Source organism: Panthera uncia, chromosome C2, assembly GCF_023721935.1.
Source record: "Panthera uncia isolate 11264 chromosome C2, Puncia_PCG_1.0, whole genome shotgun sequence".
Classification (NCBI taxonomy): Eukaryota; Metazoa; Chordata; class Mammalia; order Carnivora; family Felidae; genus Panthera; species Panthera uncia.
Window position 1 is genome coordinate 66681146 of NC_064810.1, and position 18549 is coordinate 66699694.

Below are 18549 nucleotides of genomic sequence, written 5' to 3' on the forward strand. Positions count from 1 at the left end.
ATATGTTCTTTGTATATATGTATTGGAAACCCCAATGACACTATATTTTGCTGTGTCTCCTTTCTTTAAAGGAAGATTCTCTTCTCTACTTCTACCTCTTTAGTATTTTGTAACAGCATATAAAGTATCACTGGGATTACATCTGAATGCTAGTATTACAAACTGACACCTTAAACACACATGCAAGCAACAACCAGTCCCCAGAAGCAGTGATTTCCCTAACAGTCACCATATCATTCAGTGTCTAAGGCCAGTAGCAGAAGTGTTCCAAATGAACTATAACCATGGCCTAATTATTTGGCTCTGATTCTTAAGTTCTGAGCTATCCAATATGTCAACAAATGTATAATACCTTAAAATAACCAGAATCAATTCCTACTGCTTAAACTAGTAAGTCCAACTAGAACAGTTACCCCACACATTCCCATTACTAAGTTCAAGCCCATCTGAGCTAAGCTTTCTTTTACTTGCAGGCATAAGCAACCTAACCACTAAAGCAATACTGGAAATAAAAGGTAACACTGCTCAAAGGAAAAAAACATATACATATCCATGTTAAAAATATATACATCAAAATATTAATCGTTATCTCCATGGAGAAAGATCTCCAGGTAGAGGAACATTTTTTTTATATATATTTCAAAATGTCTTACACTAAGTGGCTATAGCTTTCATAAGCAGTATTTTTTATGGTAAAGTGTTAAAAATCATTTTGAAAACAATTCTGTATTATTTGATAAACTTGAAGATGAACATAACCTGTGATCCCTAATTCCAATCGTAAGAATAACCAAACCCTGGAGTAGTGGTTTTCAATCCCAGCTATACATTAAAATCACTTAGGGAACTAAAAGGTTAATGTACATTGCTAAACCAATGATTAATAGTTAAGACTGAGAGACTGGAAGAATGAAGAAGCCAAAAGGCAGTGACTCTTTAAGATCAAACTCAGAAACCTTTAGAGTCAGGAACACTTTAAGAACACAGGAACCTGTTGCAATGAGCACTGGGTGTTGTATGGGAACCAATTTGACAAATTTCATATCAAAAGAAAATTTTTAAAACACAGGAACTGAGAGGTGCAATTCAAAATTAGAACTGTAAATCTTGGAATAGAGTCAGGCATCATCTACAGTAGATATGGATGTTCTTAAAGGTTCAGATGGAAGAGTAAGAAATTTTCTTATTTTCTCTCAGTAAGAAAGAGTACGAAGGGCAAGCAGAGCCCGGGACCTGGGAAGATATTTAGAGCCCAGTGTTAAATGGCTAAATTATGAAGGGTACTCACTTCTCTTCACACTTAATGCATATTCTTTTCCAATTCTACATACTAAACATTATTCATAAGAGAACAAATTTTTCAAAGGAGTCTGCTGTCATGAACAGATGTGGACAAGCCAGAAATGCAAGAAGAAAAACAATTTCAGGACATTTAAAAACACTCTATCTTACCATAGGCTTCTTCAATCAAAGCACAGTAAGGGTTAATGCCAGTGCCATTCCTTTTGGCTTCTTGTTCTCCAAGCCTCAGGATATTTTCCAAACCATTTAGGGCAACCTGTACAATCTTAGAGTCCATGACTGTGAGGAGATCACAAAGTGGTTTGATACAACCGAGTTCTACGAGGTACCTAAATTAATACAAAGAACAATTTAGTCAAACAAGGCTTTCAATTTCATAAAGCTTTCATGAAATAAGTGGGTCATTCTCAACTGTAGAAATAAAACAGGCACACCCATTCAACCACCCAAGCTACACTTTATCACAAATAAACCTACAAATAAATGAAAACTAGTTCTCAAGCACCATCTCCACTTTTTCCCCTCCACAATTATTGGACTCCAAGAAACTAGAACACCCTCTTTCTTTGAATATGAGCAACTTGTCAAAATAGTATACTTTTGACTGATTTCATTTTTGTTCCTGTAGATAACCACACCTCTGAAACAGGTGCTAAAGCCACCATAGGCCCAACAGGCCAGTTCTGTTTTGTATAAAGAACTCTTGAAACTCCCAAGAAAACAAGTAACTGAATTTAAAAATCAGCAAAAGACCTGAACATACATCTCACCAAAAATATACTGATGGCAAGTAAGATATGAAAAGATGTTCAACATCATTATCATGTCATTAGAGGACTGCAAATTAAAACACTGATGCCACACCTATTAAAATGGCTAAAATCCAAAATGCTTGACAATACCAAATGCTAACAACAATGTGGGGCAACAGGAACTCTTTTTTTTATTGTTGGCAGGAATGCAACATAGGATAGTCACTTTGGAAGACAGCTTGGTGGTTTTTTACAAAGCTTTTCATACAATCCAGCAATTGTACTCTGGACATTCACCCAATTGAGATGAAAACTGAGGTCCACACAAAAACCTGTAAACAAATGTTTACAGCAGTTTTATTCACAACTGCCAAAACCTAGAAGCAACCAAGATATACTTCCAATAGGCAAATGGATAAACTGTAGTATATCCAGACATGAAATATTAGTCATAAAAAATTATCAAGTCATGAGAAGACATGAAGGAAACTTAGACATGCTAAGGGAAAGAAGCCAGTCTGAAAAGATTCCACACTATATGATTCCAAATATATGACATTCTGGAAAAGACAAAACTTTTACAAAGACAATAAAAAAGTATAGTGGTTGCCAGGGATTTGAGGGGTGGGGGTACAGGAGTAGTGACGATAGGTGAAGCAGAGGGGATTTTTAGGGCAGTGTGACACTGTATGACACTACAATGGCAGAAAGAGGACATGTATTCACCAAAACCTATAGAATTGTAGAACACAAAAAGTGATTCTTAATATAAACTATGAACTTTAGTTAATAATGTATCTGTACTGGTCATTAACAAATGTAGCTCCACTAAATGTGAGAGGTTAATAGAAGACACTGCAGGGGAGGGAAGTATATAGGAACTCTGTACTATCATCTCAATTCTGTAAAACTAAAAATCTCCTTTAAAAAGTCTTAATTTTTTTAAGTAAGTTCATACCATATTTAGCTTTATTATTTACTCAGGAATGAATTTAGTAATAATATGTCTAACTTTATTTAAATGCTTACTGACGATTAAAGGCTATATATCTTATTAACAGAAATCAGGCTTAAAGCTATTTCTGACCATTTCTCCTTCCTTTACACCATAGTTTTGAGTCACCAAAACCTGTCAACCATTCCTTTAACATATCTGTATCATTCTCATTGTTTTTCTTAAAAAACAAAAAGCAAGCTTCTTTTGTGATTATGTTAGTTACAAATTTAGAAAACACGGAAAAACATACAGAAAAAGTACACAGAGATTAATCACTATTATGTTAATCTATTATATACCACTGTTGGTTCTTCTGTGTCCTAATTTTTATGAAAGGGGCACCCACCTACCATTTTCCCCATTTATCTTTGACTCTTCCCTTTCCTTGCTTATAGCCTGCCAACAAGTCCTACAGATCCTTCTTTCCAGTATCAAGATCTGTAACTCTTACTATAAGTATTATTTTAATCCTGGCCATCACTATACGCTAACTACACTAATGAAGATGTTAAGAACATCCAACTGCTCTTTCCTCTGCTCAAAATACTATGTTCTTTGTATTACTCTTAACACTAAAGACACTCAGAGTCTTCCCAATATACTAAGGCCTTCATCCCAGTTTCCAAAGCCCATCAGTTCCTCATCTTGCAGAAGAATAAACTATAGCAATATTGATTTGCCTCTTCCAATAACATTATCTGTGCACATTCCCTCACACTTCCCCTGCTATTCTCTCTCCTCCCAAAATAACCAAATCTCTACCCAAATGGCGAGTTTCTTCTCTTTCATGAAACGTTCTCTAATTTAAGGCCATATTCTTTATCCCTCATAAAGGGATATCCTCTTAAGGGATATTCTTTATCCCTTAAGAACCAAGGCACATTTAGCATTTGATTATATTAACCTAAAATTATGGATTATTTCCAAGTTACTCTAATTGTTTCTTGCATCTAAATCTTGTCTACTCAATAAGAATAAGCAAAAACCACCCAGATGTCTTTTATTCGTTTATTTTCTGTAATTTGGACTGTAATATTTTTGTAATAATTTTTCAACTAACTCTTCATCTGTTTAAGAAGAAACTGCTAGGAGATTGATAATGAACTCCATTAATATTAAATAACTATGCTGAATTTTAAAAAGGAATAGTAGCCTTTTTACTCTTCTCTAACAGAGCAAAATAACCCTGAATAGTTTCTAATGAAATATACCACGGTATTTTAGAAATGTTTTATTTTTTTAATATTTATTTTTGAGAGACAGCGAGACAGAGCAAAAGCAGGGGAGGTGCAGAAAGAGAGGAAGACACAAAATCCAAAGCAGGCTCCAGGTTCTGAGCTGTCAGCACAGAGCCCAACACGGGGCTTGAACCCTCAAACTGTGAGATCATGACCTGAGCTGAAGTCAGATACTTAACCCACTGAGCCACCCAGATGCCCCTAGAAATGTTTTAAAAATGTGTGTACAGTGTAACCATTTCAATTAAGAAAACATGTATCTTCTACATTACTTATTACTGCCATTACTGGGATAAATGCCATTACCAGCAGTGGCATATTTATAATCATAGTACCCCAGAAATAGAATCTCAGGAGGTCGAAAAAAGCCTAATCTCATACAAAATGCTTCTGAAGACCACTTGAAATCTTCCTTGAAAACCCGTCCATTATGAACTTTACCAAAATAGCTACTTGCAAATGTAGCTATTTAAATATTATTTAATGTAGTCTATTTAAATATTATTTCAGGTATAGTTATATTCTGTATCTAACCAATTCCTGAAATGTTAGGACTACTTTACCTTTTACATTTTTAAATTCCTAACAGAGCACTAAAAATTATAGTTAAGTGTGAACATTTAACCCACAAAGCAACAATATGAGTAGTTGTATTTTTCCTGATATTACATATGAGGAAGGGATTAGTACTTCAACACTTACTTGGTTTTTTTAATTTAATTTTTTAATTTTTAATGTTTATTTTTGAGACACAGAGAGACAGAGCATGAACGGGGGAGGGTCAGAGAGAGAGGGAGACACAGAATCTGAAGCAGGCTCCAGACTCTGGGCTGTCAGCACAGAACCCGAAGCAGGGCTTGAACTCACAGACTGTGAGATCATGACCTGAGCCGAAGTCGGACGCTCAACTGACTGAGCCACCCAGGTGCCCCCAACACTTATTTGTAATCATCTTCCCCTCATTTGAATTCCCCATAAAGAAAGTTAAGGCAGACTAAGAGTCTAGGTTCCATTTTCCTCATCATTAATCTTTTTTTATCTGAAATACTGAATGCCCATAATTTAGCATTTAATTATATGATGTTCCTCTGAGGAATTGATTCCTGTCCATATTTATGCCTTCTCTAGCCATTAAGATTATAAGCCACCCAAGGAGTCATTTAAGTCTCAAGCTAATAGAGATCTCTCTCTATTGAATACTACAGGACCTCAGGAGACACTTGCCTCTACTAAATTTGGCACTTTATTCTAAGATAGACTTCTCTTTCAAGTCTGATCCAGTTCTATTAAGACTTCTAAACTAAAAATGGCAAGAATTAGGGGCACCTGGGTGGCTCAGTTAAGTGTCCGACTTCGGCTCAGGTCATGATGTCACAGTTCAAGAGTTCGAGCCCTGTGTCGGGCTCTGTGCTGACAGCTCAGAGACTGGAGCCTGCTTCCAATTCTGTGTCTCCCCCCCTCTCTCTCTGCCCCTCCCCTGCTCACACTCTGTGTGTGTGTGTCTCTCTCTCTCAAAATAATAATAATAATAATTTTTTAAAAAATGGCAAGAATTAGGTACCAAGGTTAGATTCTTAAGGCTTCTACAAGTAACCTTCTAGACTACCTGTTTCTGACAAAAAAGCTCCAGAGTAGGCTAAAGCCACCCTATAAATACTAATATTGTCTCAAACCTCAACTATGCCTTACTTCTCTTATCCTGGAATTATTTCAGCAGGAAGGAATGGAAGAATTTGAGTCTAGTATGAAACTTAGAACAATCTTGCAAGAGATTAGCATAGAGCATTCATAACTAGTAGACATAATAATTTTTCCTTTGATTTACAAGATGCTACCTGGCTAGCACTTACTTGATCTGTTCAGCTGATCCTCCAGAAGTTGCATTTGTGATGGCCCAAGCTGCTTCTTTCCTTGTCCGAAACTCAGCAGTTTGTAATATACTAATGAGGGCTGGGAAAATGTTGGCATCTATCACAGTCTGAAATTTAAAAATTAAATGAAAAGGGAAATTACAAAACTTGCAAAAATTTCATGATACTAATTATAACTTTTTAGCTAGCTTCACTAATGACACGCCTCCCTCCTTTAAAAATTAACTAGAAGAAGTCCTCTCACCCCTGACCTTTCAACTGTACTTGGTACACTGATAACTCTCCCTGGAGTCTATGTTCTTATAATCTCCTAGTTTTCTGCCCAAGTTCTTTTCTCTTTGACTGTCCTCTCTCATTTCACCCACAGTAACAAATTATGGAAGTTCAATTTTCTGTTCCTCTGCTAGTCTCATTTCTTTCACAGCATCCAACTCCGACACTTGTGATGTAACCCTCCAGTCCTCACTTTTGGGTGCCCCAGCCCATGAGAGCCAACAATCTGCTTTAGATCTGCTAATCATTTCAAACATATCATCTACCCTCTATATCAGGTCAGGTCTCCTCTCAAACTTCTTTTTGTATTTACAGAGGCTCTTTTTTGTATTTATTCTAAATTTCATCAGTCACTAAGTCTCTACAATCTCAATTTAAAACCTCCTGAGCCACCCTTTTCCTTCCCTTTTAGTACTGCCACAATCCTATTCCAACCTACCAACTCCCACCCAGATTACCAGCACAGCCTATAGTTAGGCAGAGTACTTTTACTCACCCCCTCTCATATATAAACACTAAAACAGTCTGCTTCACATTACTTTTTTCATGTTTCTCCTTAGCTCAAGAACCTAAAATGGGTTCGTATAATTTCCTATATCAAGAAACTGAGAAACTCTACATAAGACACGAACAGCAGCAGGTAATCAACTATCACTGAAATCCCCTTGTCAGTCCCTGGCAGCATCTGGGGATGCTTTCCTGATCAAGAACTCTATTACACTAGTGAAGAAAGTCAGCAAAGTTTAGTGGAAAGACACTTCATCTTGATCTGTCATTTACTAGGGGTTCCCTTGAACAAATCATTTTTCAGTTTCATCCTTAAATGAGAGTATTGGATGAGATAACTATCTCTATGATTCCCCTCCAATTAAAGTCCCAGAGGTCTGTGTTTTATCTTTTACAACCAGTTGTTCAGCCTTTCTCATGGCCTGTGCTGAACCCTTTGGGCCACTGCTTATCTTCCACATGGGTTACTCTCCCACCTAACAGAAGAACAAAATTAAAGGGCAGATAACCTTTTAGAGAAAAATGGGTCCCCAAAGGTTTTATGAAAAACTGAAGTTATCCAATAGATGAGGTCTGCTAGGAAAAAATATTTTACTTGGCAAGAGTAAAGCCAATCTATTTAGTATAAAGACCATCATAACATTTCAAAAATACAAGACACTCTCTCAGGTCTTGGCACATCATCAAATATTTAAGGCACAGGGAAAAACCAAGGCCAAAGTATAAGTTTCAAAAGTCTGTACAGTAGGATAAAAAAAAAAAGAAAATAGATACAAATGTTGGAAGTTAATGGTCTGCAAGGCAATAATGGAAGAAAAAATGTAAGCCCAACAGAAAAAAACCTAAACCTTATCAATAAAAATAGAAGAAAAAAGACAGATGCTATGGGATTACCTGGATCTGTGCTCTATTTCCAGCTGTGATATTAGATATTGTCCAACATGCTTCCTTTTTGATAGATTCCTTTGGGCTACTCAGCAAATGCAATAAACTCTGCAGAGCTGAGCAATTCAAAATTACCTAAAAGGAAAAGTTTGAAACTTAATTTGTATTGATCCAGAGAGAAGTAAATCTTTAACTCATTTATTTTAGGAACAATATAGGCAAAGAAATAATGTCTCCCCTTGAAATTTTAGAAATAACTTTATATATGTAAAAGAATATTCACTGACAATAAGAATTCATTTCTAAGATTACCAAAGCAGTTCTGCTAGACACATTGTAACTGTACAACTGCTACTTCATAAGGTACTACAATGTATTAGTCCTTCACCTTCCTATCCCTACAGCATATTAAAAGGCTTTTGGATGTGTAAATATATGAAGTAGCCTCAGATTTTTAAGTCCTCTGATAACACTGTACCTGGCCGTCAATGAACAAATACATACTACATGAAGTACACCAGGTGCTTTAGAGGACACAAAGATAAAAAAGGATAGGACCCCAGCTATCCTGCAGCTTACAAAGGTGAAAGAGAGTGACAAACATACACGAAGGAGCTCTACTCTACCAAAACTAAATTATGAAGTTAAAATGATTGAAATAATCTGTGGTAGGCACAAGAATCAATCACTGAATAACTAACAGATATCTAGTCCAGAAACAAATGCGGGTATTTATAAGGAATTAAATATATAATAAAGTTCTTCCTGAGGTTAACTGGTTGAAAAACATTTTTTTTATTTTTGAGAAGAATTTTTAAAAAATTCTTAACCCATTACCAAATAAACCCACAACCAATTTAAAGAGTAAACATAAAAAAGACACCATAAAACAGAACTATCAGTATATAGCTGGTTTAGGGATAGTGAAGGACTTTCAAAGCATAAAAACAATGGAAGAAATTACAGGGGGAAAATTAAAATTTCATCAAATAGACATATTTGCATGTCAAAAAATACAAAATTTAAAATGCACACTATGTAATGCAAAAAAAATTTACAATAGATGAGATGGTTGCTGTCTTTAACATGTAAATTGTTAAGAGAAACTACAATTTTGATAGATTACCTCACAAGTAATGAAAGAAACGCAAATTAAAATAAAGCCATTTGTTGCCTATTAATACAGCTCAAAAACCACTAAAACTTGTGTTTAAAGAGGCACAATCTTGACAGTATAAAAGATATTACAAAGCCATTTTTTAAATGCCAAAGATGTGCTCTAGAAACTAAACACGTCCAAACACTGGGCGCCTGGGTGGTTCAGTCCTTCGGCTCAGGTCATGATCTCACAGTGAGTGAGTTCAAGCCCCATATCGGGCTCTGTGCTAACAGCTCAGAGCCTGGAGCCTGCTTCAGATTCTGTGTCTCCCTTTCTCTCTCCCCCTCCCCTGCTCATGCCCTGTCTCTCAAAAATAAATAAAAAAAATTTGTTTGGAAAAAAAAAAAAGTCAAATAATAAAAAAAAATAAACCTGTCACAAGTTAAAGACCGTACTTGCAGAGTAATCATGAAAAAAGACTTCATGGGTGTGGGGAAATTGCCTTGAAACATGGATAGGATTTCATAAGCAAAGAAGAGGGAGGAAGGACACAGCAGATAAGAAAGGCTGGAAACAAAAAAATGCTGAGACAAGCTACAACAAAGTACCAAAATAAGGAAAGAATAGAGCAGTGAGGCTATTAAGCAAGAGTTCTGTACCCCTAAAATTAACAACAGGCTACAAGGAAGAATGAGACTAAAACTGTGAAGTACAAATCCTTTCAAGGTTCTAAGGTAATTAGACGTGGATACTGAAACACAAAGAATCAACAAGAGCTGGTGACTTGCTATACAAGGTGTGAGAGATGGAGACACCAAATAGGACTGCAAAGCTTCAAGTGGGAGTGAATAGTTACCTCATTAACTGAAATGGGGGGAAAAAATCAAGACCTGGAACTGGCTTTCTGGGGGAAGAAGATAAACTGAGAGAGACAAATGTGAGACATGCCAGCAGAAATATTTAACAGGCTACTGGAGACCCAGGAGTAAAACTTGAGGGACATCAGAAGTAGATGTATAGATACAGAACTTCATTCATTCAGTATTAAACACTGTGCCAGGAACTATTAAGACTGTACAGAAATACAAAAATGAACAAGATCAACACCGTTCCCCCCCTCTAGAAGCTTACAATCTAGTGATTAGATAATTACAATACAGTGTGATAAGTGGTATGATGGATGAAACAAGAGGTGGCACACCTAACTTAAGTGAACATGGCTTCTCAGAGAAAAAAACAGTAACAGGAAGTCCTGAAGAATGAGATGACATTAGTGGCAGAGTGTGCATTAGTGTGAGCCAGTGGTTAAAAGCAGGGATGGGGATGCAAGCCTATGTCCTGAGCAGAGAGAAGCAAGCTTCTGTTAAATCTTAGTGCTGAATGTGGTCATAGCTAATTTAAGGAATAAACATGGCAGAAGCACAGAGCATGGTATGGGGAGGGAAAGAACCTTTTTTTGCATAGCAAATACAGTGAAATGGTTTAAAAATTCAGAAAGTATAATAAAGGACTATAGAGTTAAAAGCCTCCTTTCCATTCTGGTATGCCAGCAACCCAGTTCTCCAGAGACAACCAAGATTATTAGTTTCCTATGTATTCTTCTGGAGAATTTTTTATGCAAATATAATCAAACATACATATTATTTTTTTCTCTCCTCTCTACCTCCTTTTATATAAATACTAATATATCCACACACTATTCTGCTCCTTGTTTTTCTTTTTAAATGATATAACCTGGAGGTATTTCTTTTTTTTTTAATGTTTATTTTTGAGAGAGACAGAGCACAAACAAGAGAGGGGCAGAGAGAGAGAGACAGACAGACAGAATCTGAAAGACTCCAGGCTCCAAGCTGTCAGCACAGAGCCTGACATGGGGCCCGAACCCATGAACCATGAGATCATGACTGACCTGAGCCGAAGTCAGACGCTCAACTGACTGAGCCACCCAGGTGCCCCAACCTGGAGGCATTTCTATATCAGTGCTTAAGGGCTTCCTCATTCTGTTGCACAGAATTCCATTAAAACTGGTGCCAGATTTTAAAGGATCTTAAACACCCTCAAAGGACAACAGAAGGCCATAAAAAGATTTTAGGTCAGAGAATGACATGATCAAATTTGCATTTTCTAAGCATCCTTCTGGTGATACAGGAATATAGCAAGAAATGCAAGGGATGAGTAGAGATGGCAGCTAGTGACTGATGACAGAGGTAGAAAACAGGGAAATAATCTAGCTAATGTCCAGGTTTTTGGATTGGTCAAGTGTTGGTGCCATTCACTGAGGTAAATAACAAATAAGCCAGAGGCCCCGATATGCCAGGGAAAATAATGGGTTCCTTTCTGAAGCATAAATTTGAAGTAGATATTAGATTTGGAAGACACCTTTGAGTACAAATCCAAATTTTAGGGATTAGAAAAGTGAAGACATTAAATGTTTTCCACCTAAGTCAGAGCTGGTTAAGAAAGATTTATGGCTAAAATCTTATTCTCAATTCTCAATCAAGCTGCACCAGGGTGATAGGTGAAGTTATAAATAAAATCAATAAATAATTATCCCCTCCAGGGGATAATCCCACAAACAAGAAAGAACAGGAAAAGGAGCGTGCTAAGAAGTGGTTTGTGAGACAGGAGACTCAAAATAACTGGAACACCAAAGAAGCCTAGGAAAAGAATTTTAAAGACAATGCCACTGCATCAGAGAGATCAAGAACAAGCCACTGTGAATGACATATCTTGATACAGAGGTTGAATAGAATGGCAGTGACATTAAGAACAAGGAAAGAAGGGGCACCTGGATGGCACAGTCAGCTGAGCGTCCAACTCTTGGTTTTGGCTCAGGTCATGATCTCAGGGTCATGAGATGGAGCCCTGCATCGTTGCTGAGCATGGAGACTGCGTGAGATTCTCCCTCTGCCCCTCCCCTGCTTGTTCTCTTTCTCAAAAAAAAAAAAAAAAAAAAAAAAAAGAACAAGGAAGAATCCTCCTCACATAGGAGATTTAGCATGCACAAAAAGAAGGAAGCTCTCAGAGAGGAGATGAAGATGACAGAGAAAGGCTGCTACTGGAGGCTTCAGATGCTCACAAGAACCACTTCAAGTAGTAGTGGGAAATAAACCTAACTAAAGGGAACCCAAAATTACTCCAAGAAACAGACAAGATAGAGACAGTGAAGGTACTAAAGGAGCTGCCTAAGGCAACATTTTTGACAAACATTAATGAAACTCTCCCCAAAAACATGGAGTTAAATACTGTAATAGAAACATAATCACGGGGTTCAATGTACTGTTTCTGAAGGGAAACAGTAGTCACCACTTATTCATACCTGGGTCTGAATATCATCGCCTGTGACAATGTTTCCCACAGCCCGCAAAGCAGGAGAAACCACTTTATAATCATTATGCCTGCAACCATAAAAAGAAATATCAATGCAAGAGTTCTAGCCTTAGTCTCTTTTCCTTAGGGCTGAAATCCAAACCAAATAATGTAACATGATGTTAGAGCAGAAAGGTACCTACGGTAGTTGTTAAGAGAACCCTAGGAGGATGGGTTTCGTATATCCCCTAGAGGAATTATCTTTCCCTTTATTTAGCACTTTTGGATAAAAACTACAAATCTTTCCTAATAATCTTTCCCAGGTATTTCATCACCTGGATACCAAGATTTCCCTCTCATTCTTGAATACAGTTTTCACTGCCTCAGAGTTGAAAATGTGCCAACAGATGAACTAACTTAAAAATGAGAGCCAGGCTCCACACTTCAAAGAGTGAACTCTTTCTATTAAACCTCAGCCAACTTACCAGTCAAAAATATACTCTCCATGAAACCCTGTACATATGTGAAAAAAGCTTATTGAAAATCTTAACTTCAGGTTAATATGCTTTAACTTCCCTTAAAAATTCTCTTTTCTTTTCCCTTTAATGAGACTGATCACTCTTCTCAAAACTTGGCCATTTCTCTCACATTTATTTTAGGATCTGATGACTAAAAAGAAATGGTTAAAATACACCATAATCTAGTGACTAAAGAACATAAAAGGTTACTTCCCAGGTTTTGAATGCTGCACTTCTGCCTCGTGCAGCTTCATCTGCCTTTAATTCATAACAGCATTAGGCTGTTCATCTGTACTCAGTTTGTGGTCAGCTGTACTCTCAGAGTTTTGTATTCTGCACATTAAACTCATCTGATGCATTCCACATATCACATTTGGGGTAATGTCTCCTTTCATCTACTTTGTACTTACTTCAATTAAATTTCATGTGGCTAGTAAATGTACCATTTCCCCATTATGTTATCAGTCTAATTTTTTCTTCTAAAGAACTGTCTAAAAATTGGATTAATACAGCCATAAATTGTTTACACAAAGGCATCACAAGGAGATACAGCAAAATAAAATTCAGAGTCTAACACCAGTCTAGATTAAGCTCTAAATGAGACAGAAAGATAAGGAATGACTTTTAGTGGCAATATGCCTTTCGCTATCTATCCAGGGGTTGGTCTCAGGTTATTTATCACTAACTGGCATTACACAGAGTTTTCCAAATGTTCCCGCTGAAGGACTGCTCATAAGAAAAGGGTGAGCAGTTCTTTATATAAGCCTCAAAACAAACAGATTTGACATCAATATAAGTTACAAAAGAGAGCAGCCCAAAGCCCAATAAATTAGTACAGTGTATTAATTAGTATTTACCAGCATTTAGAAACTAATAAACTAACATAAGGACAAAAGAACAGACACACTTTAAGATATCTTACATCAACAACTCCACAAGTCTCCTACAGACTCCTGCATCAATGACAGCTTGAATTTTATCATTGGGTCCATCAGATAGATATGAGAGGGCCCAGCAGGCATCAGCCAGTACATCAGTGTCACTGACAAATAGCAACCAGGAAAGCACATTCAGGCAGGGGGAAACCTGTAAAGGGAAGATGACATGATAATGAAATTCAGTGGAATAAAAGCCAGAAGTGAGGTGAGAAATTCCAAAAGGCAAGCAGCACACACTTGGTAATTTCTGGGGTGATTAATACTTCTAGAAATGGAGTAACAAGTGGCCAAGTGGCATTTCCATCTTTGGGAATGCTGAGACCAAGGAAAATAATTTCAGAGACTGAAGTATATACCAGTTCTCAGAATGAGATTCCTTGTTGAAAAACACTCTTTGTGGACCAAAGAAGCAAAGACATTTTCACAAGTGCTAAAGCTAATAAATTGTGAATTTTACTGTGCTATAAACAAAAATTGCCGGGTTTTAAGAGTAATTCAGAGCTAATTTTTACAATGAAAATTTATCCCAAATTAACACAGAAACAAAAAGCCCTATTTCTGTAGAAACAGATAAAATTCTAACATTTTAAATTTTATGCAAAATTACCAATCTTTCTGTTCACATTAATATTTGTTGCTACACTCTTTTAATTGTACTTTTTTCTGCCCATTTCCATAAGCCTAATCCTTACCTTTGCAAACTCTGGAGGTGGACTTTTCCCTCTACAGAGATTAGACAAAGCCCATACTGCATTCCGCGTCATGGTCAGGCGGTTTTGCTTTGAAAATAACCTATAAGCATGATGATACAATGGTAAACTATATAATAGACATTAATTATCTGATAGCATAAGATAAGTACTAAATCATTTAATGCTACTCATAAACACGTCTTTAAATAGCTTTTCTCCAGAAAATAAAGCTGAATTAATTCTAACAGCACTAATTCAGAATACTGGCACTGGAGTAAGCTAGAATGCCTGAAGAAATGACCTGAACAAGTTAATAAGAAAGTATCTGTAATGAAAAAGAACAATGGAAATTTCAAAATGATTTCTAAAAATGCACTGCTTCCTGAGGAACTTTCCATATTTTTACTACTCAAAAAAAATAGTAAGAATAGAAACTTACTGCAAAAGAGGGGGGAGAATATTGCAGTCTAAGACATAGTCCCTGCACATGGTACTATCTCCAGCAATGTTGCCAAGAGCCCAGACTGCCTGTGAAAAAATTACTCATTAATGACAGGTTGTACAGAATTCTCTCAGATGCCAAAATACCACAATAACTCTTTACAAAATTATATGGTAGCTAATCAACGTACACACTGACATTATGAACATTTCTAAGTTCATTATCAGGGAATCAAATGAAATAGTTGTGGGACTGGGGGAAGATGATCAGTAATATTATAAAGTATACATGTGAACACTCAGGGTATAAGTTTATTAAATAAAGGAGGAACCAACCAGTTCTTATACATATTTTTTATCTCAGGGGACTCCCCACCACCAAAGTAACCTTTCATATAGCCCTTAATACAGAGCAGAGGTTCAAATGGCTTATTCAGTGGATTAAAAATGTTATCTTAAGCTTATTTACAAAAGAAAGCAATGAACAAAGAATCAAAGAATGTAAGAGCATCAAAATGCAGAAAGCTATTAAACTTTTGGGAGGAATATATTGTCTTTGACTGTGATAATGGTTCCACGGGTATATACCTATCTTAAAACTTTTAAATTGTACATTTTAAATATATGCTGTTTTTTGTATGTAAATCATACCTCAATTAAGCTGCAGAAGAAAATCATACTCATTTAGCAGTGATTTATATTTATGAATTTGATAAAGTTGGCGGTAATAAAAAATTCCTGTTTTCTAGGTCTTTTTCTGCATGAAAGTGGCAAAGACCTGCTACTTACTAGAGATCCCTACAAGTAAAAGCCCAGTGACTGCTTACATGTTCTAAAAAAGTATACAGGGCTTAGGGCGCCTGGCTGGAGCATGCAAGTCTTGATCTTAGGGTTGTGAGTTAAAGCCTCCCACTGGGTGTAGAGATTACTTAAAGATAACATCTTAAAAATGATAATAATATAAAAAGTATATAGGACTTTAAAAATTTCAGCGTTGGAAGGAGAAGGAAAATGGTTTTATGAATCCAGAAGAAATTCTGCCTACATTCACTATGGTATTTTCTATTTTGGTTTAGATTTCTAGAACACTCCTGTGATGAACCATGGCTTGTCATGGTGGTAAAACTGAGGCCCTGAATGTAAGACCAAAGGAAAAAATGGTATTCTTTGACCTGCTTTTCTTTGCTTCATTTTTTTACCTGCTCCTGGACATCTTCAAACTCTGAGCTGAGCAACTCTATGAAGATGGGCACAGCTCCTGCCTGAATCACAATCCGGGTCTGAAGAGAATTTCCTGAAGCAATATTTGTCAGTACCCAAGCTGATTCAAACTATAAAGATAAAAATAATTTTATTATCTTATTAGCATTTAATAGCTTGTTTTTAGCTATAACAATAAGGTTTTCTGTACATGAAGAAAAGAATCTGAAATTATTTGCACATAATCAGATGGATTCTGTATTAATTTTAAATGGAGAATTCCAGTAGAAATACTTCAGACTACAAGAATATTCAGGAGGTCAGAGTAGAACTGACATAAGACCATGAATGGAATGAGGGACTGCTTCATATGCTGACATGAATGATCTCCCAAGATAAGAATGAGAAGAAAAGTGTAACGGTGTACATTAAGATAGTATCATACTATATTTTCTAACAGGGTTAAGAAGGAATATATGCATTAGTTTAGTTATTGCACAGAGTATCTCTGGAAGGATACTATAAGAAACTGTAAGAAGTAAATACTTGTTACCTACATGGAAAGGCAGGGGTGAAAGGGAAATCTCATAAAACCTTATGTACCTTTTGGATTAAACCATGTATATTATCTAATAAAAAATAAAAGTAAATAATTTCTATAGGATAAGCAAAGTGTAAAGGGGAGAGGATGTTAATGTAAAATGTGCCAGATACAGGCACAGTAAAAAAGGCAAAAGATATTTTAAGTAATAAGTAGGCCAAAAGGAGTTAACTGGTATACAATAGAAATGGCAACTTCAGAGCGTTAAGAGCTTCTGACAAATGAGAAGCCTCCAAACAAAGGCACAGAGGTTAAAACTTTTTTTAGAGAGCATTCTTAAAGTTAGGTAAACTGAAGATATGAAGGAAATTATAGCCAACAAAAAGTACAGCATTTTACTAATCTGCCCATCTCTGTAGTAATTTGACTCTCTGGCCTAATATGGAGAAATCCAAGAATGACTCCTGAAATTCTATTTAAGAGTTCTTATTAAACTTTAGTTTTCTTTCCTTCTCCTGTTCTGTCTTCTACTTATCCTTAAATGAAGCACATATGCAAAAAAAAATCAGTGGTATGTCCCTTGAAAGGGAGAGCAAAAAAGTCATTGAAAGGTGGAGCTGTGACTCTTCTAAAGCTTTTGGGTCAACTGAAAGGCAGTTGTCATATGGAAAACAATCATCCATCATTGGGGTTTGGGGAAGGAGGCAGAAGACAAGGAAGACAATCTGATTGGCATAGTCCAAAGCCATGTGAATGCTAGCAAATTCACAGCAGAACACACTTAAAGGAGACATTACAAGAAACCTATAAATGTGACATACGCAAGTGAGACACAGTATAGTCTAGTAGCCTAACGGGACAATGATATCACAGTAAGCAGAAGGCCCAGGCTAGGAGCACCACAATTAAAGGGACAATATTTTCTTTTTGGTAACTTTGTTATAAGAAGTTCAACAGATTCCTAAACACTTGAACATCACAAAATAAAAATCCCATCATATATCACCTCCATAATTAAATCACTCTTGAAACCAGTGCTGAATTGAAACTTTGCATTTGTTCAGTACTTTGTATTATGAAAGCATTACTCACATACTCCTGTGTTCCTCACAACATCCCAGAGAATTCTGGCTTTTGTGGTTTATGAATGAGGAAACTATCAAAAAAAGGTCCAACAATCTAATGATCTGCGTAATGTTACACTGCCATTCAAAGAGGACTTGATTACCGTCTCCTGATCAAGTATGCTTATGAAGCCCGGCCACTCCCTTCACTCTGACACACACCTGTAACACTGACAAGAATCTTTCAATTGCTTGGAGTTTTGGTATCTAGGGCAAGAAATTTCAAATAACAGTATGCCAGAGATACACGCCAGATTATTTAGGGGATGCTAAAAAAGAGAATGGTTCACCTAGTTTCTTCTGCTTTCTAGGAAAACTAACTAGCAGAGTTAAAACTGATTAAGAGAGACAGATGATGTGAATACAAAAGCCAAAAGCAAGCCTTCCTACCAGGCAGCAAGCTCCAAGTTTAACAAAGAGTTGTCAGATACCACGGAGACCAGTCAAAGTAATGAAAACTGTGAGGAAAAAGCAGTGTGTAGAGAATGAGTAAGATCAGCACACATACCGATCCATATTAAAGAGAAAACAGACTGCAGTGAGATTTTGATGCAAATGAAATAACAGCAACCTGAGTAAAGGATTATTAAAGAATTATCAATGAGAAAAAATCAGAATACTAACTGCTGCAAGAATTCAAACTGCTATCTGCCTGTTGATGTTTAGTATCAAAGGTCTTACAAGAAATGAGAGGGAATTTCAGATGCTACTGAAGAGAATGAAATGGAGAAGCAAAACAAAATAGAGTGAAAATGATTAGAAAAATGGGGAATAAGTGAATAACAGGCTAAACACAGATGGGAGAAAATTGGCAATTAGGATATCTCAGCAAAAGAAGAACGTACCAGAATTACCTTTATTA

The 18549-nt window shown here is 36.4% G+C and overlaps 1 protein-coding gene and 1 long non-coding RNA gene across 5 annotated transcripts in view; one reads left to right on the top strand and one right to left on the bottom strand.

Moving 5' to 3' along the window:
- Nucleotides 1-18549, bottom strand: part of KPNA1 (karyopherin subunit alpha 1) — a 69144-nt gene that overhangs the window by 2604 nt on the left and 47991 nt on the right. For all 4 annotated transcript variants that reach the window (XM_049628269.1, XM_049628268.1, XM_049628270.1 and 1 more), the window contains 8 exons: nt 16022-16153; nt 14821-14909; nt 14382-14481; nt 13674-13837; nt 12244-12322; nt 7835-7960; nt 6140-6267; nt 1453-1631 (listed from right to left, as the gene is read on the bottom strand). In XM_049628269.1, coding sequence (XP_049484226.1) covers nt 1453-1631; nt 6140-6267; nt 7835-7960; nt 12244-12322; nt 13674-13837; nt 14382-14481; nt 14821-14909; nt 16022-16153 — 997 coding nt within the window. The remainder of the gene's footprint in view (nt 1-1452; nt 1632-6139; nt 6268-7834; nt 7961-12243; nt 12323-13673; nt 13838-14381; nt 14482-14820; nt 14910-16021; nt 16154-18549) is intronic.
- LOC125921010 (uncharacterized) lies at nt 1629-16184 on the top strand. The gene is made up of 2 exons (XR_007457279.1): nt 1629-2092; nt 15899-16184. It is a non-coding gene; the product is annotated as an uncharacterized LOC125921010 (long non-coding RNA).